Raw genomic sequence first — 23,781 nt, forward strand, 5'->3', positions numbered from 1 at the left:
ATTTAATGGACAACAGTGGTTTCGTAATGTCGACGAACGAGGAGGTGGTGGTGATGGATGTGATGACATATGCCAAACGAATCGAGTCCGTGTGTACTTAATCCCCGGTGGCTCGCATCGAGCTTTAAATACACATTGACTTGATTCGTTTGGGCATTAAACTGGTGTTAGTAATGTTGTTGGTGGTATTCATGCAGGTTTGTTATGCAAAAGTAAGTTGGTTGATGATACATTCAGTACTCTGAGTGTGATGACCCGTCCAAATCCATTTGGACGAATACATCATTCATCGATTTCACAGTGAGGTACTGACCTCTACATGATACGTTTTGTAAATATTGCATTCTTTTGAAAAGGCACACCATAAATTAATATCAAATTACAAGGTTCTTGACGTCTGATGATTTCTACATATAGACAATCACCGTAAATAATAGTTTACAATACTACATATGTTGATAATGTAGTCAAAATAAGATACATGGTGATGATTTTGTGAATGCAACGTTTTCTTGAATAAAGCATGTATGACTCCATGCACATAGCTTGTATCACATATAAGCAAACATCGAAAGACTTCTAGGAACCTGAGAATAAACATGCTTAAAAGTGTCAACACAAAGTTTGGTGAGTTCATAGTTTTAATGTTGCGCATAATCAGTATATAAATGTGGATCACAAGATTTCAGTTGTTTCATCCAGAAACGTTTATCAAAATATTCTACAAGATTGAGCACCCTGGTAACTAAACTTTAACATCTATATAATAAGTACCCATGTTTTAACATACATGCAACCAACATGTACAATACACGTAAACCAACGTGTACTAACCTCAAATAGCATACGTCTGTTTTATAGTTCAGGCTAGGGTTTCTATACCTGGAACAGACGGGGATGTCAAGCCCTATGGATCCATATACTACTACTCGCGCCCACCAGTTCTTATAACCGGCAGTTACTAGTTACCAAAGCTAAGGGATTTTCAGTTCAAACTCAGTGTAGAATTTAGTATGTACTTGTATCCATTGCGTTTAAAATAAAGTGCATGTATTCTCAGCCTAAAAATATAGATTGCAAAAGCAATTAAAAAGGGAGCAAATGAAACTCACCTTAGCAGCACATAAGGTCATTCACCGAAATGTGACCGAAACTCGGAATGCAAAATAATCGTAGATCTCAACCTAGAGAACATATGTTGGTCAATACATGTCTAACAAGCTAGGTCAGGTCATAGTGTATCACAATCCTAATGCTCGAGACCGACATGCAGAAGTTAACAAAAGTCATCTCAAAAGTCAACCTGACCCAATATGATCTTTAAATCTATACATGTTTATTAACATAGTATAAGTCTTGATAATTGAACGAATTTATAGTTTATCAACCTCAAAATATTATTTATTTCAGGAGCTATATTATATTTGAATTATCATGGCAATCGAACATGATTTATTATTTCACATAGTTTTTCAATACTTGTAAAATCAGATTATAGTGTTTATAAAGCTTTAAAACATGATAAGACAGTCAACTTTGACAATTGTTCAACAAGACAAAACGTGCCTTATATAGAAATTCATTTATTCGATTAGTAATATCTAAAAATTCAATTTATCAATCTCATAGACAAGTTGTTTAAATATTAATTTACAATTTCCAACACAATTTCAATTAACGTCAAACATAATTCAGTTGACCATATCTTTTATTCCGTTCATCGAAATCATGTGATTTCTAAATGAAAAGTTATTAATTTTTCGATAGCTTTCTAACGACATGCATATCATATACCTTATATCAGTAGCATATGTATCAAATTCTTGATTCTTCATAAAACTATCTAACGACAAAATTTAGCATACAAGCATGTATAAACATATATACTCGAGTACTAGACATGGATATACTATTAATATATAAAAGATAAGATATGAATGCTCACGTATCAATATTGTGATTCAATATTGTAGGAAAGTACGTAGACGCAACGGAGATGATAAACACTAGGTTTGACTTGGGAACAATACCCACGAATATTACCCATAACCTCCATAGCTATAACCCATAGTTTCCTTAGCTCTATCTCGCTCGAAATTCATTTTGAAAACATGCGAGCAGAACCTCATCGTAGTATTTTATGTATAATAATACTAATAATAATACTACTAATATATATTTAGATTAATAATAATAATTAATAATAAAATAAATAAAATAAATACGGTGTAATATAAGATCAGAGGAAGTGTGCAACAAATGAACCAAAACGTCGAATTTTATAGACTTGAGCCACCAACTCACACCATGCGATCGCATGGGAAATGTGAGGGGAAACTATGCGATCGCATGACCCCTAGTTCCAGCTCATGATCGTTTGTTATTTAGCTTGTCGACATATTATTATATAATATATATAATATATTTAATTTATATTAATTAATTATATATTATATTATATTCACGTGCATAGTTGACTTGTAATTTTTGGTCCTATGACTCGTAAGTTTACGCTCGACTAATGTCTCAGTTCCGGTTTCTCGAATGCATTTTCGTACGCTTATAAAACTAGTACTTTTCGTTACGCGACGTCTACCTTTATCAAAAATTAAACTTAATCATTGATAAACTATGTCACTCGAAGTGTAGCTTTAATCAATTAAGTGTTTTGGTTATTTGCTTCTATAAATCATCGTCTCGTAGTATATACATATACGTATATACATTATTTTAAATCAGAACATTTTATCTCAAGGTTAATATTATATTTTATAACATTTGTAAAATATACATACATTTTCATTTTGAAATAGTGTTTTACTGTAGCAAAATGATTTTTACTGTAGCAAATAGTGGTTTTCGAAAACACTGTAGCTTTTCGGGTACTGTAGCAATTCGAAAATACTGTAGCAAATTAGTATTTTACTTGTTCATCTTGAACGTTTTAGTTAACTTATCTAAATATCAATCGAATCAATAAACGAATGTTACTATTGTTTACTAAATAACTTGAAATTATATATATGTATATATCTTTATTTAATATACATAAATCAGTTTTTAAATACACATTGCAAGTTATTTATAATTAATTTTAATAATTAATATTCCAACTTATTGTATATATATATATATATATATATATACACACACACACAAATAGATGTTCGTGAATCGTCGGTTAATAGTCAAAGGTTAACTGAATATATAACATTAGTTCAAAAATTTTGAGAATCAATATTACAGACTTTGCTTATCGTGTCGGAAACATTAAATCATTTAAAGATAAAGTTTAAATTTGGTCAAAAATTTCCCCGTTGTCACACTGAGTTTGGCTTTTAACGTGTTGATACTCGACAAAATATCAGAAATCAGTAAGATTCGGGACCTCAATTTTGCCTTTTAAGATCTAAAAATCGAAAAAAAGACAAGAAATTTGATCATGAATATCCTTATTTTATCCTTATAAACACGAATCACGCACGAACAACATGCATTGTGCGTGTTGCGCTATGTGTGGTGCGTGTTGGTTAGTATAATAGCATCAAAAAGCAAGTATGCTCGGTGACACGCATCACGCATCAACTTACATGCATCATGTGTTGTGCGTCGTGAGCAGAGGGCATATTTTATACTTTTCAAATTTTAGGAGCATATTGTTAAACCGTTTCAAAGATGAAGGCATTTTGACCAATTTTCCATGTTTGTTAGTAGTGAAAATGAGCTTCTAATTACATGTTGGGCCAAAGGGACATAGCATGCCTGTTGAGCTCCCTAAAAAAGCTATCATGTACTCATAATTTAATATTTAGTGCAATTAAGCAGGCCGGCTCAAATACCAGTTACTCGGCTAGACACTAAGACCCTCTTTAACTCTGATGGACGTGTTGGCGTGTTGATGGATAAGGGTGAGGTGCTTGATGGGCGTGCTGATAAACTGATAAATAATGGGTGGCATGTTGATGGGTAGGGATGTGGTATTTTTTATTTCTTTTTAATTTTTCTTGATTTTAATTTTAATTTGTTTAATTAGTTATATTATTATTTTGTAAGTATAAAAACAAATTAATTTAATAAAACACACTAAAATAAAAATTAATAATACGATTACACTTAAAAGTCCTAAAATAAAAAATTACAATAATTTAAAAGGCCTAAACTTACTTTATTTTAAAAGTCCTAAAAATTAATAAATACAATAAAATAAATGTTAAAACTACTCGTCCTCGTCCTCGTCCTCATCGATAACTGAATTAAGTCGTCGTACTCTTCGAGCAAGTTCTTCTTCATCTTCAAGCAACGCTTCCTTTCCTTCAGATTCCGCATGTTATTAATGTCCAAGGACGTAAGAGTGGCTTCGAGTGCGGCTTTCATACGTTCCATCTTGGTGATTGTGTCAATTTGTTGAAGCTTTTTCTTTACAACTTCGGTCTTGTAATGGTTAACTTGTTCACATAATTCCTCAAATTTTGAAGAGTTTGTTGAACGACGCATCAGGAGATTCGGAAGTCCTAGCAGCTTTCTTTGCTCGATTCCTTCCAATGGGCCATGGAATTAGATCATCACCTAAAAGCACATTATCATGATGATCATCCGTGATATCAATCGTGTGGATCGCGTCTTCCTCATCCTCATGCCGCAAACCTCTACCATAAACAGCTCCACCAACTGGATCAAGCGCAAGCAACTTCGGTTTGTCTTTCAAAAATTCCCAAGCATCTTTAAACGCCCACATTTTATCCTCATTATTACAATACGCTTTTACTACACCCTCGTAAAAGTCTTGTTCAGTTTTTCCACTACGCCTTGGATTGCATTTTTTGGCCTCATAATAACCTTGAAAAGCTTTACACCCCTTGTCCACATAATGCCATTTTTTCGATAACGCATCTTCATTTCGAACCCATCCTTTCGTTGAATTTGCTCATTACGGTAGCCTGAAAATATTGATATTTTTGAGAGTTTCTGATAGTCGAATTCTCGGACGCATCAAGCCAACATTTCACCAACTAAACCTTTTCGGCCGATGTCCAAATTCTTTTTTGGCATGGTTCGCGTGCCTTTTCTTTGCCTCTTCGTTGGTGACTTCTTTTTCTCCTCGCGCCACAGGACTGTTAGGGCACTACTTAAGTTTGTGATTGAGTTTGTGGATGTGTTTGTAGTTGAAAAGGCGGTTGTGGGGATAAACCGAGTTCTCTTTGAATTTTTTGTAGTTTTTGAAGTTGTTGTAGTTGATAGATTTGTTGTTCAATATCTTGAGGGTTCATATTGAACGAGCTAGTAGTATAATTGACAAAACCAAGTGTTGGTGGTCGAGATTGGTGTGAAGATGACGACCTGGGAGTTGTAAGCTCTCCAATACCGGTTAAAATGTTATTATAAAGCGACCACTCGTTCGGGTTTGACTTTGTTTTAAAATGATGTGTAAAAAATGTATATGAAGTGAAGTGTTAAAAATGAAGTGTATTTTATAGATGGAAATTATACAATTTATTTAATTTTTATTAAAGTTTATATTTATGTTTTTATCCGTTGCCAGCTAACTAGCCGTTTGTTTTCAAACTGATCCACCCACTAACCAAATGAAGCCACGTCAACAAAATCATACAAGCACGCGGTTGTCTTCTCCGTGCAACATTCCAGCACGCCGGCGAAAAATTGTCACCAACACGCTGCGTTAATGACGTGCGGGTGGTGTGTTGGTGACACCAAATGTGGTTGATGGGTGTGTTAAAGACTTAAAATGGTCTAAATAGCAAGTTAAATATAAATATAAATATAAATATAAATTAAAGCAATGAGGTTTACCTATTTGGAATTATATAGGTTGTGAGAATAATGTTAAGGCACACAAATTTATTTAGTGTGGAATGATATGTCAATTTTAAATGGGCAGATGCTTCTAAATTGATGGTTCAATTATCTATTGTAATTTCGTCTAACTCTAAATCGAAGGTGTTTATTGTGGATATGGGGTTATAATGGAATACAGATATATGGCTGGGGATATAGGGATCGAATGCCCTTTGAAGTGGCGTAGATTTAGATAGGCCCGATCACTTTGTGGACAATTTGGGTGGCTAGAGATAAGGTGGTTTTTAATGGCTCGGTGACGTGATGGATCACTTTGGTAGCTATTTTCAGTTTAAAGGAACAGGTTCTCGTGCATGCAAGTTTCTAAGAAGAAAATACACCACTGATTGTATTTTTGCACCTTACTTTTTTTCGTAACAAGGTCTGGCTCGGTTTGCAGCCATTCATAAAGTGCTTGGTACAAGTAATGTTTCGAAAATGTTGCATCAAGTGGCGGTGGCTGACTGTTGTGAGGCACTTGTCATCATTGCTCATGAAGCTCAAGCTAGGATTAAAGATCGTGCTTATGGGTGTGTTGCATATATCTTTGCCTTACAACATCAATTTGTAGTTTTGGATCGGGTTTTTTCGGTTACATTGGTCACGTATGTACAAAGACAACTACAATCTAACATGGCTTTGTTGAAAGCTACTGTCATTGATCTTATAAAGAGGATGAGTTCCTTTGGGTTCATTTGGTGGATTAAGGGGTTCGAAGTATGCTTTCTTCAAATTTGGATATAGAGTTCGTTTGGGTAAAAGTCATATGGAATATATATATATGTTTCTTCAAAGGTGGATGCTTCTATAAATTAGCTGATGATCGAGTTTTTTATTAATGTGATGTGTGTTATAAGTTGATGTTTATGTAGCTCTTTAGTTGTTAAATTCTTAAGCCCTTTTAATTTAATTTTGGTAAAGTTGTTGGGCTATTAAGTGGACAAAGCAATTTGTAAGTCAGCTTGAATCCACTTGTACTTGATAATTATTATTACCCCTACATACTAAAAGTCATCAAAATTTTTGTAATTTCAATACTTTTTTATTGTAGTTTTCATTTTGCGTCCTACATACTAAAAGTCATGAGAATTTTTGTAATTTCAATACTTTTTGATTGTAGTTTTCATTTTGCGTTCACCAGCAATCGACCCTTCAACTTTACCTCAATATACACAACGACCCCTCTAATTTACATTCTTTAAGGGTAAAAAGTGTAAATATACAATTTTATTAAAATAAAAGAAACTAATTCCACCCGAATTTTTAACGGGTCCTATCTTCTCGCTCGGTGCGAGTTAAATTTTTCCGAACCCACCGTTCAACTCAAAAAAATCTCACGAACACAACGGGACTAACTATACGCGAAACGGACACTTAAAAAAAACGCTCAATACCTCGGACTATATTCAATACATATACACACCTATAATACGCTCCGTTAACTATGAATACGCAACCCAAAGGTCCCGCAGCATCGCGCGGGCTCCTTTTTCTAGTTTTCACTATTTTGTGAAAATTTGTATTTAATTCTGTTTTTTTCTTCCAAATATATATATATATATATATATATATATATATATATATATATATATATATATATATATATATATATATATATATAAATAAATATAAGAGAAATTTACCCAAATAGACCATTTGCTGTGTCTCTCTCCAATATAAACAATGTCAGAAGGTTTTTTTCATCCCATAGACGTTGACTTCGCGGTCAACGATCGCGCATCGCGAAAATCTCGTGAACCAATAATAAATCGCCATTTGTTCCCAACCTTCGCGAAAAATCAATATTTCTCGAACTTCTTCAGATTTCGAGATATTTGGTCTTGAAAATTGTCTCGAAATACACTCTCAAAATCCACAAATACACTCTCATAATGGACTCTCGAAATACACTCTCGAAATACACTCTCGTAATGGATTAGGAAGAAGGCAAGAAACATTGGGAACTGGATTTCGCGAATTTATTTAAATTTTCGGGATATTTTGTGCATTTCGAGAGTGTATTTCGAGATGAAATTTTCGAGGCCAAATATCTTGAAATAAAGAATTTCGAGAAATGTTGTTTTTTAGGCAAATATAAATATAAATATAAATAAATGATACGTAGTACTTCGTAAATGATGCGGTTACTTTAATTTGCACCGCCAAACACGGTCTTGAATAGAAGAGATCGATCCAAAACCCCATCTTTATCGAAACCCTAATTCAACAATTTCTCCCCAAATCATCACGATGAAACTATCATTTGCTGTATCATCATCAAAACCCCCAAAACCTTCATTAAAATCATCATCACTAAATCAATCATCCTCCATCCAAAAACAATTCGTTACAGAATTCGATCCATCCAAACCCGTACCCGACCCTAATTCCAAAAACACTTACGTCATCGCTCCAAAATCCAACGAATGGCAACCTCACAAAAAACTAAAAAACATCGATCTCCCTGTCAAATCCGACGATCCTAATCTTCAATTTGAAGTCGCTAATTCATCAATCGAGTCAACCGATGACCCGAACATCACTTACGGTCTCAATATCCGTACGAAAAAGGATTCCGATTCGGATCATGGATCCAAACCGAATGTGGACCGGGTCAAATCTTATTCGTCGATTGAGGACTTGATGTTGAATAAATTTAGGAATGATATTGATAGGTTACCTGAGGATAATGGATTTGATGAATTTAAAGATGTTGCGGTTGAGGATTTCGCGTCTGCGTTGTTGCGAGGTTATGGTTGGGTTGAAGGACGAGGAATCGGTAAGAATGCGAAAGAGGATGTTAAAGTTGTCGAGTATACGAAACGAACCGGTAAAGAAGGGTTAGGGTTTGTTAATGATATGCCAATGCCACCAACTAAAGATATCAATAGCAATAGCAATAGCAATAGCAATAACAAAGTTGCGAAAATCGATACGAAAACGAGGAAAGAAAGTGTTCGTAACGAGGAAAAAAGAGATCATAAGGGTAGTAGTGATAGAGGGAGTAAACGTAAGGATGAGTCGAATTATGATAAGAGTAGAAGTAAAAGGGGTAGGCAGGCAGACGAGAAAACGAGTGCTGCTTCTGTCAAGTCTTGGTTAACGAGTCGGATTAGAGTTAAAGTTATTAGTGAAAGATTGAAAAGAGGGAGATTGTATTTGCAAAAAGGTGAGATTGTTGATGTTGTAGGTCGAACGACTTGTGATATATCTATGGATAAGGATAGGGAGATTATACAAGGTGTTGATCAGGAGTTACTTGAGACTGTATTGCCTAAACGTGGTGGACCTGTTCTTGTTTTGTATGGTAAACATAAAGGTGTTTATGGGACTTTACAGGAGAAGGATATGGATAGTGAAACGGCGGTTGTTCGTGATGCAGACACACATGCGTTGATAAATGTTAATTTTGATCAAATTGCTGAGTATGTTGGAGATCCTGATGATTTTGGATACTGATTTTTGTAGCATCTTTCAGGTACTTTAAGTATCAGGCATTTGAAAATGATATGATAATGTAAAACGTTTTGATATGAACTTTGCTATTGCTATGGTAACCTGTTGTTGAAGTTATTAGTTTGGTATGTTTATTATTTGTAGGTGTTTATAAAGGATATAATGTGGTCATCGTTTGTTTGTTGGTGTTGAGATTTATACATTTACCTTATGTGAATGCGTAGATTACCAGTTTGATGTTAGTTATTAGAAAAATTACTCATGCTAGTACCAGGAAATTGAAATTAGGATTAGATTCACACTGAAGGCTTTATGGTTAAGCTATTTCTTTTAGCTCTAGTTTTTGTATTGGGGCCTACATAGCCGTATCATTATCTTATGCAACATAATCGATAATCGTCACTAGCTGTTTCGGCTATTTAGATCAATTGTACTCCATTGAAATGCTAATTTAGAACTCTCGACACTGTTGATTGATCAGGAGCAAAAGGTTATAAAATTCGGCTGACTAGTCAGGTTTGGGAAGTAGTCGGACTCCACTAGGAGGTCAAACAAGCCGGTCAACGGGTCAAAATTGGTCAAAAGTCGGGTTTAGTCGTTCAAAGTTGTCGCCATTTTAAAAGTGTTTAAATTAGGGGTTCAGAGTATTTGAACAGTTATGTTTCTAGACAATAATGTTAATGTTCAAGTTTATGCGTATGGTTCCTTTTTTATATTTGCTGATGTACTTATAAAATTTATTTTTTAAATGTAAAAGGAGTCTCAATCCAATTAATCCCGACTGGACCTCTGACTTGGCCGATTAGTCTCTACAAGGTCTCAGCTAATGAGTCCGCAACTTTCCTCTTTAACAACCTTACAGGGCATCAACCAGTGCATTTACCTTGACCCATCTGCCTCAGTATTGTATTCATTGTTTTATAAAACCCCGATTACTCGCGATAAATCTCCGACTACTCCTTTTTAAGAAGACGATTATTCCTGATTATCCCCGAGTAGCGAGTTTTTGGAACCTTGATTGTACTAATCAATAATACATGCTTACGCCCTTGTTTGTAGCTGCTTACATGCTAAAATCTCTTTGATTGCTTATTGAAAGACCCTTGGAATTACAACCTCTAGCCTTCAAGTTGCAATAGTAAAGCCACTTCATCAGACCATTAGTGCACCAGTAGGGGCATACTCCATTAACTATATTATTTCGTTGAACTTGGCATCTTGGATGCTAGCAACCATTAGCTGCAAGGCTTATGTATAAACAAACACCTTTTTCACAAATACCCTTGTTATGGTAATTATCACCCAAATTTTCAATCAGATTATGGTAACCAAACTCTTTCCAGCAATATCCAAGACCCATCTATCTATTAATCAGCATCTGCACATAGTTGGAATATAAGATAGGGTTCATGTGTGTACAAGTCATTATTAAATAGATAGTGCTATTGAAAAGCTGCATGACTAGCATTTGCAGGTTCCATAACACTATCAGCTATCGTCTAGATTATAAGTCTGTCATACTCCATTAACTATATTATTCCGCTCAACTTGGCATCTTGGATTGATAATGTAGCAACCATTAGCTGCAAAGAAGAGAGAGAGAGAGAGAGAGAGAGAGAGGGGGGGGGGGGGGGGGGGGGGGGGGACTACCTGGGTAAGTAGACATTTTTTAACTAAGGTGTATGTACACGGGGAAGTAGACCTTTTTTTAACTAAGATGTATGTGGATTTATCCCCGGCCACCGCAAGATAAGTATAAAAAAGCACCTCATTTACAAATACCTTTGTAAACAGTAATTATCACCCAAATTTTCAAGCAGATTATGGTAACCAACCAAACGGTTCCCAGCTTATACCCGCGGCCCATTATCCGTTGATTAACATCTGCACTTGGTGTGAACTTACACTCTGTGTCCGATATATATTCAGAATGAAAAGAAATGAAATGTGGAGGAAGAGAAGAGAAAAGAGATGTTTCCAATTTGGATGGAAAGATAGGAAAAAAAAAAATTATACTCCGTATTAATTTATACATCATAATATTTCTTTTCCTTTTTGAGGCGTCATTTGTGACTATTGAAAATTCCCCCTTTCGTTTTCTTTCTTTCTTTCTTTCCAGGTTGCGATCAAAGATGTGGTTTATTGTAGTTGTAATCCGATCATTAGTAAAGTTAAGTAGCGTCTTTCCAATTGGAAAGCCAACCTCATGTCTATTGGTGGTCGTCTTTTACATTGGTCAAGTCGGTTTTAGGTTCGCTTGGAATTTATTACTTGTAATTGTTCAAAGCGCCGGTAAAAGTTTATACATGATTGAGTTTCTCCGGGCCTCTTTATTCTGAAAAGTGAAAAAAGAAAAATCCGTTGGGTTAGATGGAATAATATTTTGAAGTCTAAAGAGAATGATGGTCATGGAGTCATCATAAGTATATATCTTTCTCTATTATAGAATTAAGTGGAGATATGTTCATTCTACTCCGCGTGGGTTAAAACCGTCTCGGCTATTCACGATTACTAACCAAATGAATTCCATCCTTGAATCAACTGAAACAATCATATTATCAAGACTTCTTTCATGTCATTATCTCTTGGAAATGGTGGTTTAATGTCTTTACCTGGCTTTTATTCCCAAACCAGCTTCCTACAAAAATGAACCTCGTTGAAACAGACATTGATCCCGAGTCTGTTATGCCAAACGTGCTCCCTCGCTCAAGAAGATTGTAGGCATGTGTTTATCCATTGCAATCTCGCCTCTCAAGGCGTGTTAGGCATTGGATTTTGGATTAGCTGCTCTATTCCGAGTTGGAACTCTATTGAAGATGTTTGTCCTCAACCAATTTAGAGGAAACCAAATCTAATTTAAATGCCTTTTTGCTTTCCTTGAATCATTGTTGAAGTCTTGCTAGTTTAAATCCTTTACTTTCCTTGTAATTTGTTCTTTATTGCTAGTTTTTACTGCAATAAATTTCACCGTTAATGAAAACACATATTTTCACTTGCTCTCAATTTTTCTTCATTTTGTCTGAAATAAAACTTGTTTACCACATATTTCACTCGATTTAAGAAACTATAATCACTTCTCCCAATTCTCTTTTAAATGTCCCGTTAATTTCTAATCTTCCCCTTGATTACATCTCATACATCTCTTATACCTGTCAAATATCTTATTTCTATCATCTTGGATGATTAATGTTAGTACATTCATAGTTACACATTATTAAAAGATGTTAACGATAATCATTACCCTCGTTCATTTATTAAAAGATGTTAACGATAATCATTACCCTCATTCATTTATTAAAAAATGTTAAACGAGGATCAGCGAATAGAATTTGTTGTTCATCTTGCTATTACCCTATTATGGTTCAATATAACTAGCTATAGATAATTTGATTAGTCAATTTTTAATCTAGTTTCACTTTAGCAATAGAATTTGATTAGTTAAATTCTAAACATGTTCATATTATATATTGTTTGCATTTAATGTATGATAATACTCCCTGTGATATATGTATGACACATCTTATCTCAAACCTACTACAATTATGACACTTTATTTGGGTGAAACAAAAAGAAACGTATATAAATTATTTCTTGTTTAGCAATTCCTTTAAAATAATTCAATATAAAACTATTACTCGTTATATATTAATATAAGAACATACGTTGATGTGTACAATAGGAATAGTCTTATCCAAGATAAACACAGAGACCGTTTCTCTACGGAGATTACAAATACGGGGAAATATGGTTCACCTACCTATCCACATTAATTAGTTTTGTTGTGCAAAAAATTTAGAATTCTTTTTGTAGCAATTGGAGGATTCTATTGATCCAAAACCCATATGTAGACGTGGGCCTCCCCTGTTTCAGTTAAGGCCAAAAAAAATTATCTTACCTTTCTCTTCAGGTCAGTACCTAACTACCTACCCCTCACCGGCCTGCGAGGGGCTGCAAAGGCTCACAATGCCCCTTTTTAATTAGTTAGGAAAAGACAGACGGCAAAAAGCAATCCTTCCAACCGCGGAGTTTAACACAACACCAACTTCGGCCAGTTTCTTTCATCAATCTTCTGACCGTTGCTTAACTCCTTTTTTCGTAAACCAGTCGCTGGTTGATACGATCTATATCAATTTTAAAACGACTATTTATTTTTGTGGAGCAAATCATTTTTCATTTTATTTTTATATATAAAGAATAACCTTGTTAATGTTTGTTACAATGATACAAAACTTGTGTCATGTGAGTACACATTAACAAAAATACTGAATGAAAAAAACACTCTAAAGAATGTAATAATGAAAAGAGTTTTTTTTTCTGCGAAATAACGATAACTTTTATAAAAATTGAAAACGTTTTCGAAAAGAAAACGAATTTAATAAGAAGTACAAAAGAAACACCCCGACAAGTTTCGTACCTAAAAAGCGGCTACCAACAAACTATCTAAACCGAGCCTCACTTAACTAAACTGAATAAACCAGAACCAAAAAGACGATACAAAACAAACACCATATATACTAATATTATTAAAAAACATGAAACCGAAAGGAAACTCAAATGTCTTCAATGAACTCGCCGAATGTAGCCCTTTCGGCGCCTTGAACCAATTCCTCTTTACGCTTTTGGTGATTCTTGTTCCTAGCATGCGTAGGCGGTATATCACTAGAGGAAACCGTGACCGGTTCGCTCTCGACCATGCTCGTCATCACATTATCAAAAACCGCAAAAGCCTCGTCACTCATACCATACTATGTCAACCCTGAAGAAGCGCCTTTGATCGGAGTGTATTTGTCGCCAAGGTTTCAACCACATCTAATTTAGGAACTTTTTATATTTTGGCGAAAGGAATATCCTTCCCTAAATCTTACACGATGAATATATATTTAGTACTTTAGAAGTTAAAGTCATGTGTTATTGACACTTATTGTATGCTACTTTTCTAAGATTAACAATTCTTTGAGGAACATTGTTTAAGGTAGTAAAGTTTTGAACGTTGTGTTGTAGCTCATCTCTTTTAGTGAGAGGTCAGAAGTTTGACTCCAGTGAGGTGCAACATTGCACACAAGGTTGCTTATTTACCCTTGAATTCCACCCAAGGATGCCTTCCGCACATCGCGTTGCGGGGGTAGTGGGGGAGGGGCGTTGCAGGGGCAGTGGGGGAGATGGTTTTTACCGCCCATGCCCTCGGATTGAGTCAAGTTTCCTCCTAGGCAACAGTTGAGAGCAAGTTATGCAACTGCGAAGGATGAATGTGTGGACAACAGTTGAGGCGGTTATGCAACTGGTGTAGTCCAATAGTTGTGATTTAAACAATTTAGGAAACACTCATAATTAGAGTTGATCTTATAATTGTAAAATTAAAATTATTATGCATAATTATGATTAAATATTTACATTTATGTGCTAACTATATATATATATATATATATATATATATATATATATATATATATATATATATATATATATATATATATATATATATATATACACATATAATATGGGGGATGATTCTCACACACACTTTTTTGATCCTCACACACCTATTTTAACCTTTTACTCTTCTAATAATACTCAATTGGTGTGTGAGGATCAAAAAAGTGTGTGTGAGAATCATCCCCCATATAATATAATATATATAATTATATATATATATATATATATATATATATATATATATATATATATATATATATATATCTACGCCTCTGCCGAACGAACGAAAAGCTACCTAAGTACGGTTAAAGAAAGTGAAAATGATAGGTAAACAAAAGATAGAACAAATGCGACAGAAAGTGTCAGAGCTTCGAAAGCCTGAAATTGAGCTTGAAATTGAGCGTCCTTGAATTGAGCCTGTCGTATCCTTCCCAACCCAAGACGACAAGGCGGTAACAGAACTACGCCGACAGCGCAGAATTCAAGATCCTTGAATTCCCTAGGGGGTCTTTCTCCCCCACGGAAAAAAGGATTTCAATGCTGATTTATGGCCGGCCAAACGAATGAGACTTGTTCACCGACGGAAAGAGAGAGTGCTAACCCGAAGCACCGTCCACCCTACGATCCCAATTGACTTACCCAATTGACTTACCCAATTGACTTACCGACTCTCCCGCTGCTGCTGCTGCTACTGCTCGGAAGAGAAGACCCTGGGTCCTTAGGAATGCCACAGCCAGAGAGAAAGAAGCAAGACAAACTTATCTCAGATGCAGAGAATCTTCCTTGATTCCGTCATGCTTGGAAATTGGAATCACTCCACCTTGCCCGGTGAACTGCTAACGGGCTACTGTCTTTCTTGAACAGAACGAGAGGAATACCTTACACGAGTATAAAGGACCAGGCCAAATGTGATGACCCGTCCTAATCCACCTGGACGAATACATCAACATCTGGTCCCATTGCGAGGTTTTGACCTCTATGTGATACGTTTTGTAACATTGCATTCGTTTGAAAAGGTATTTCATAAATGAATATATAAATTCTAGGTTTTTAACATCTGATGATTTTTACGTATAGACAATCACCATTTAAATGGTTTACAATAATACATCTGTTGACAATACAGTCAAAATAAGGTACATGGTAATGGTTTGGTGAATGCAAGTTTCTTGTATATAGCATGTATGACTCCAAGCACATAACTTGTATCACGTATCAGCAAACAGCGGAAGACTTCTAGAAACCTGAGAATAAACATGCTTCAAGTGTCAACACAAAGGTTGGTGAGTTCATAGTTTTAATATTACACATAATCCGTATATCAATGTGGATTACAAAAGTTCAGTTGTTTCATTCAAAACGTTTATCAATATGTTTTAAATAAAAGGTGGACCACAAGATTTCAGTTGTTTCATCCGAAACGTTTATCAATCGGTTCTACAAAGTTGAGCACCCTGGTAACTAAACTTTAATGTTTATATAATTTGTACCCTTTGTATAATCATCTTAATAATACACGCAAACCAACATGTACGCTTCTCAAATAGCATACGTCCGTTAAAAGGCTAGTGCTCTAGCTCGGACGGGGTTATCAAGCCCTATGGATCCATATACTACTACTCGCGCCCACCAGTTCTTATAACTGGCAGTTACTAGTTACCAAAGCTAAGGGATTTTAGGTTCAAACTCGGTGTAGAATTTAGTATGTACTTGTATCCATTGCGTTTAAAATAAAGTGCATGTATTCTCAGCCCAAAAATATAAATTGCAAAAGCAATTAAAAAGGGAGCAAATGAAACTCACACATATAAATATTGTATATCGGTTAATAAAGCATTTGCATTTATTCTCAGCCCAAAAATGTAGAGAGTAAAAGGGATCTTATGAAACTCACTGTTTAATATTGATATACAATATTGTAGGAAAGCACGTAGACGCATCGGAGATGATAAACACGAGGTTTGCTTCAAAAAAATACCCCCGAACATTACCCATAACCTCCTTGGTAATAACCCATATTTTCCCTAGCTCTAGCTCGCTTGGAAACTTGTTTTGAAAATTACTTGGACAGCACTCCGTCGTAATATTTTATGTACATTATTATTTTTGTATCGCAAAAATAATAACACTAATAATAATAATAATAATAATAATAATAATAATAATAATAAATATTATACGGAGTAATATATGTGAAAAAAAATGGAACGAATTCGACTGAATTTATAGATGTTTTCTGGATCCAGCCTCCATGCGATCGCATGGAGTTTCTTTGGTATGCTCATGCGATCGCATGAGCTTAAATGACAGCTCAAATTTGATTTGTTTTGTAGTTCGTCGACATAATTAAATATTAATATAATATATATAATATATATAATTAATTATATATTATATTAAATTCACGTGCATAGTTGATTTGAAATTTTCGTTCCGATAAGTCGTACGTCATCACTCGACTTATGTCCCGGTTTCGGTTTCTCGAACGCATTTTCGTACGCTTAGAAAACTAGTACTTTTCATTTTGTGACTCGTACCTTTGTCACAATATAAACTTAAATTATCCCTAAATTATATCACTCAAATTATAACTTATACATTTGAGTGTTTTGGTCATTTACTTCTATAAATCATCGTCTCGCTATTTGTTAAAATACATTTTAAAATTGTGTTTTACTGTAGTAAAGTTACTGTAGCAATCCACTGTAGCAAAGTCAATTTCACTGTAGCAAATAGTGATTTTCGAAAACACTGTTACATTTTGAGTAATGTGGCAATTTGAAAGCACTGTAGCAAATTAGTGTTTTACTGGTTCATCTTAAACGCTTTAGTTAACTTATCTAAATATCAATCGAATCAATAAACGAATGTTACTATCGTTTACTAAATAACTTGAAATCATATATATTCAAATAGATATATAAACCAATAAGTTTAATGTATGGTATCATGCAATTAAAACTTTGTTACGTTTTCAAGTTATAGTATATATATGTATCTATTTACATATAATGGTTCGCGAATCGTTGAGAACAACCGAAGGGTAATTGAATAGTTCAAAATTTTGAGATTCAACTTCATAGGCTTTGCTTATCGTGTCGAAATCATTAATCATTTAAGATTAAGTTTAAATTTAGTCGAAATTTCCGGGTCATCACAGTACCTACCCGTTAAAGAAATTTCGTCCCGAAATTTGAGTGAGGTCGTCATGGCTAACAATAAAAATGTTTTCATGACGAATATGAATTGATAATTAGAATTTTATCACCCTTGAATAATATGGACAAAACAATCCAATTACTCGAAGCGTATGAGAGAAGTTATCGTAATAGAGTGAAATGGAGAATAGAGATTCGTCTTATCTCTTGACGTAGTAACGTTTGATTTCCAGAATTTAAGGAATAGAAAATCTTCATAATCTAAATAAGATTTGATTCTTCGGAATTTGCGGAAATTAGGATTTCCTTTGATTAAATGCGTAATCTGCCTCGATTTCTATGTCAGATATTTCGCTATAAATTGACCTCTTCCGTTTCATTTATTTTCACCACTCCTACTTTCTTTCCCAATTAATACACTCAAAAGATTGTGAAAATGCTCAATCCAGTTCTGGTTCTTGACCTAATATTGACGTTTGCCACAATCATCCTTCTTTTTCAGCTCCCACCAGAAGAATCTGTTTATTTCTATTATGCTCTAGGGATTGTTGTATTTATCATTCTCCCGTGTCTTTATATTGCTATACGCATTGATATACACGGTTTGTAAAATTATTTATTTTTATAGGCTTTTTATTCTCCGTTATATTTCAATGTCCCTACTTCTGTCTTCTATAATCATTGTCATTCACAGTTAATACTCCCTCCTATTTGCTGCGATTTATACTCCAATTTCTATTTCTGAGCTTTGTCCCTTCGTTTCTTCTTCTTGCGATTAGGCATCTCTTGTAATGGTCTAGAATTCGTAGGTATGGAGTTTTGGATGAACATAGTTAATGTTCCGAGAAGGTAATCGTAATGGCACGATCTTGATTTATCAAATTACCAGAATATCCGGAAAAGACCGAATCATCAAGAAATATATTTTCTTGATATATTTAGAGATTATATAGAATGAAAGAGTTATGTAACATGGTTCATGATGATGGTGGGATCTGTGAACCTTTATCACGTTCCATTAGAAACTCAGCATGACTTACTGTAATATAATCACGTTGATCAAGTGTCATTATATTATACTAACTCATGCTTCAGTTCCCAACACTACTTCAAAAACATCCATTTTTCAAAATTTTCAGAAATTAGAAACTAAAATAGTTTCTTTTATGATGTAACACAGGTATCGTAAGGAGAAAATTGATTTTCGAAAAGAATGATTATGGAATTATCTCCAGAAATATGGAGGATATTTATAATGAAAGATACGATGATATCTTAGAATTTCTAATATCAGAGGATGATGAAGAATATTGTCCGCAAGGGTTTAGATTCGGAAGCAAGGTATTCGTTAATGGCTTCGGCAGATACTTAATCATTTAGATTCTTTGAAGGCAGGTTCAGTCTTTGTGATTTATCCACAGCCTCCTTCATACTTTGCTCAATCCATTTTCCAGTTCCAAACCTTCTCTTTTTCTCAGGTTTACCACCATACTATTCTTTATCATCAAACTTTTGACTGTTAAGGTCGTTTACAGTTTTTGGCTGCTTCATCTACATTTTTCCAAAATTCGGAGAACTAGTTTCGTAGTTTGGGGTGTTTTTCAGAAATTCAGGATTAAGCTCATAAGTCCAGAAGATAGACGTTATATATATATATATATATATATATATATATATATATATATATATATATATATATATATATATATATATATATATATATATATATATATATATATATATATATATATATATATATATATATATATAATTGTTGAAGTAGAATCGCTGCGAAAATCGAGACGTAATGATTGATGATTCCCGGTGTGTGGTATAACAATTATCGTTACAAGATGTGGATGAGTACATGATCAGATTTCAAAGTATATATAGTGATTTCGGAGAGATTCAAATTGCAGAGTGACGAAGTCGCTGGTACATTTACTGCTAATATGGTGGAATATAAAAGGTTCCCCGGTAACAACAATAGAAAGGGTAATCGTATATGTCAAGGTTTAATTAAGGCTTATCCAAATAAAGTTGACTTGCTGAAGTTGTGACAAAACTGGATACTTGAAAAGGAATTGTAAGGTTATTTTCAATAATAATAATGCCGAAGGATTTATCACAGATACGTGTTAAAGTTTTACTTAGGTTTCGAGAGCTTTCCAGATGTATGATTATAAGTATAAATCTTTCTTCTCGTAGATATCGTGTAGTTGGTTTGTCTTCTCGTTTGTTCATTAGTTGAAGTGTTTTCAAGAATTTCGATGGGTTTGAACGCAAAATGTAATCATATGATGTTCTAGTACAGTTCCGAACTCAAAGCATGGTTTTCGAAGCATGGTTTTGGAAGATGTAGGAATCTAAGAGTGATGTTTTTCGTTTAATCTTGTCTTGGATTCTGATCTATCGAAATCAGAATATGAAATTGAATGAAAATGGTTATTCTGTGATTAACAGATACGTATATCTGTAGGTTTGAGCAGTATAGTTAATGATTGCTGAATTAGATTTGAAGAATGTATAGTGTAACATATTAATGTGGAATTTATATATTTCTAGGGTATTACCTACCCGTTAAAATATTCTCATCATTAACAGTTTGTACAAAAGGATTTTCAATTACAATCTTTATGAAAATATATGTATGTATATTTCCTTCAGATGTAATATGGATTTAATGAGTTATTAAACTCATTTGGTTTTCGGTTGGAACTAGAAACGAATAATCTCTTCTATATTAAAGATTACATAATCGTCGCTGGATATTTCTCCAATGAAGTTATGAATCAATACTTCATCGTTTATGGTTATTAGTATTCTTCGGTGCCTATGGTGCGTATGAGGTTGATACTCGTGGGACAGATTGTGAGGTTGAGGTTTATGGTGCGGATGTTGGTGTTGGTGGTACTGGTACTGTTGTTGGTTGTGCTGCTGGTACTGGTGGTGCTACCGGTGCTGCCTGTGATGCCTGCAAATTGTGCATCATATTCTCCAAAGCCACAACTCGAGCGCGAAGCTCGTTAACTTCTTCTATTATTCCGGGATGATTGGCGGTTGGTACGAGAGGATGAATAAAGTTTAAAATTCTGGTTATCATATAATCGTTGCAAGATATCCTGGAAATAAGGGTGAAGATAGTGTTTCGAACGGGTTCGCCGGTAAGTGCCTCAGGTTCCTCACCAAGAGGTGAATTCGGTTGGTGGAAAGGATCGCCTTCCTCTTGTCTCCATTGATTAAGTTGATTACGAACCCATCCCCAATTCATCTAGAATTGGTGATGACTGATTGGTTGATTCATTCCGGTTATACTACTTTCGGAACTCGGGTGGAAATCCATATCGGAATCCGAAGAACTCGAATTACTTGCAGAATTCATCTTACACGGTTAGATAAAGAATTTTCGATGTGAAATGATTTTTGGATATCGGATGATATTCTAATTACATAGAATACCTATATATAGTACAAAGGTTCCGCAAATTACGGAGAAACTTTCGGAAACTGTCAAATAAAGGTAACAGTAACAGATACGCTAAGATATTCATTTTGTCTATACACTAGCCATGCAATCCATGCAATAAGGTGTGTCTAGACTACAAATGATAAGCAGGTAATTTTCCACACAAGGAATGATAAGCAGGTAATTTTCCATACAAGGAATGATAAGCAGGTAATTTTCCATACAAGGAATGATAAGCAGGTAATTTCTAACAAGAAATTATAAGCAACAACTTTTATCATGCAGACATGGTCGAAGTCCAGACTCACTAATGTATCCTAACAATAACCGGTTAGACACACTAATGCAAATTCTGGTTCGCTAAGACCAACGCTCTGATACCAACTGTGATGACCCGTCCTAATCCACCTGGACGAATACATCAACATCTGGTCCCATTGCGAGGTTTTGACCTCTATGTGATACGTTTTGTAACATTGCATTCGTTTGAAAAGGTATTTCATAAATGAATATATAAATTCTAGGTTTTTAATATCTGATGATTTTTACGTATAGACAATCACCATTTAAATGGTTTACAATAATACATCTGTTGACAATACAGTCAAAATAAGGTACATGGTAATGGTTTGGTGAATGCAAGTTTCTTGTATATAGCATGTATGACTCCAAGCACATAACTTGTATCACGTATCAGCAAACAGCGGAAGACTTCTAGAAACCTGAGAATAAACATGCTTCAAGTGTCAACACAAAGGTTGGTGAGTTCATAGTTTTAATATTACACATAATCCGTATATCAATGTGGATTACAAAAGTTCAGTTGTTTCATTCAAAACGTTTATCAATATGTTTTAAATAAAAGGTGGACCACAAGATTTCAGTTGTTTCATCCGAAACGTTTATCAATCGGTTCTACAAAGTTGAGCACCCTGGTAACTAAACTTTAATGTTTATATAATTTGTACCCTTTGTATAATCATCTTAATAATACACGCAAACCAACATGTACGCTTCTCAAATAGCATACGTCCGTTAAAAGGCTAGTGCTCTAGCTCGGACGGGGTTATCAAGCCCTATGGATCCATATACTACTACTCGCGCCCACCAGTTCTTATAACTGGCAGTTACTAGTTACCAAAGCTAAGGGATTTTAGGTTCAAACTCGGTGTAGAATTTAGTATGTACTTGTATCCATTGCGTTTAAAATAAAGTGCATGTATTCTCAGCCCAAAAATATAAATTGCAAAAGCAATTAAAAAGGGAGCAAATGAAACTCACACATATAAATATTGTATATCGGTTAATAAAGCATTTGCATTTATTCTCAGCCCAAAAATGTAGAGAGTAAAAGGGATCTTATGAAACTCACTGTTTAATATTGATATACAATATTGTAGGAAAGCACGTAGACGCATCGGAGATGATAAACACGAGGTTTGCTTCAAAAAAATACCCCCGAACATTACCCATAACCTCCTTGGTAATAACCCATATTTTCCCTAGCTCTAGCTCGCTTGGAAACTCGTTTTGAAAATTACTTGGACAGCACTCCGTCGTAATATTTTATGTACATTATTATTTTTGTATCACAAAAATAATAACACTAATAATAATAATAATAATAATAATAATAATAATAATAATAATAATAATAATAATAATAATAATAATAATAATAATAATAAATATTATACGGAGTAATATATGTGAAAAAAATGGAACGAATTCGACTGAATTTATAGATGTTTTCTGGATCCAGCCTCCATGCGATCGCATGGAGTTTCTTTGGTATGCTCATGCGATCGCATGAGCTTAAATGACAGCTCAAATTTGATTTGTTTTGTAGTTCGTCGACATAATTAAATATTAATATAATATATATAATATATATAATTAATTATATATTATATTAAATTCACGTGCATAGTTGATTTGAAATTTTCGTTCCGATAAGTCGTACGTCATCACTCGACTTATGTCCCGGTTTCGGTTTCTCGAACGCATTTTCGTACGCTTAGAAAACTAGTACTTTTCATTTTGTGACTCGTACCTTTGTCACAATATAAACTTAAATTATCCCTAAATTATATCACTCAAATTATAACTTATACATTTGAGTGTTTTGGTCATTTACTTCTATAAATCATCGTCTCGCTATTTGTTAAAATACATTTTAAAATTGTGTTTTACTGTAGTAAAGTTACTGTAGCAATCCACTGTAGCAAAGTCAATTTCACTGTAGCAAATAGTGATTTTCGAAAACACTGTTACATTTTGAGTAATGTGGCAATTTGAAAGCACTGTAGCAAATTAGTGTTTTACTGGTTCATCTTAAACGCTTTAGTTAACTTATCTAAATATCAATCGAATCAATAAACGAATGTTACTATCGTTTACTAAATAACTTGAAAT

The 23,781-nt window shown here is 34.2% G+C and overlaps 2 protein-coding genes across 2 annotated transcripts; both read left to right on the forward strand.

Annotated features, from left to right (window-relative positions):
- The first annotated feature begins 6,117 nt into the window (after nucleotides 1–6,117).
- LOC139854933 (LOB domain-containing protein 16-like) lies at nucleotides 6,118–6,597 on the forward strand. The gene is made up of 2 exons (XM_071844203.1): nucleotides 6,118–6,157; nucleotides 6,236–6,597. The coding sequence occupies exons 1-2, from the start codon at nucleotides 6,118–6,120 to the stop codon at nucleotides 6,595–6,597; spliced, it is 402 nt and encodes a 133-aa protein (XP_071700304.1).
- A 1,385-nt stretch (nucleotides 6,598–7,982) lies between these two features.
- LOC139852494 (protein MOS2-like) lies at nucleotides 7,983–9,429 on the forward strand. The gene has a single exon (XM_071841795.1). It carries the CDS (start codon nucleotides 8,104–8,106, stop codon nucleotides 9,310–9,312), a length of 1,209 nt encoding a protein of 402 aa, XP_071697896.1. The 5' UTR covers nucleotides 7,983–8,103; the 3' UTR covers nucleotides 9,313–9,429.
- Nucleotides 9,430–23,781: the final 14,352 nt, after the last annotated feature.

This window comes from Rutidosis leptorrhynchoides, chromosome 6, assembly GCF_046630445.1.
Source record: "Rutidosis leptorrhynchoides isolate AG116_Rl617_1_P2 chromosome 6, CSIRO_AGI_Rlap_v1, whole genome shotgun sequence".
NCBI lineage: Eukaryota > Viridiplantae > Streptophyta > Magnoliopsida > Asterales > Asteraceae > Rutidosis > Rutidosis leptorrhynchoides.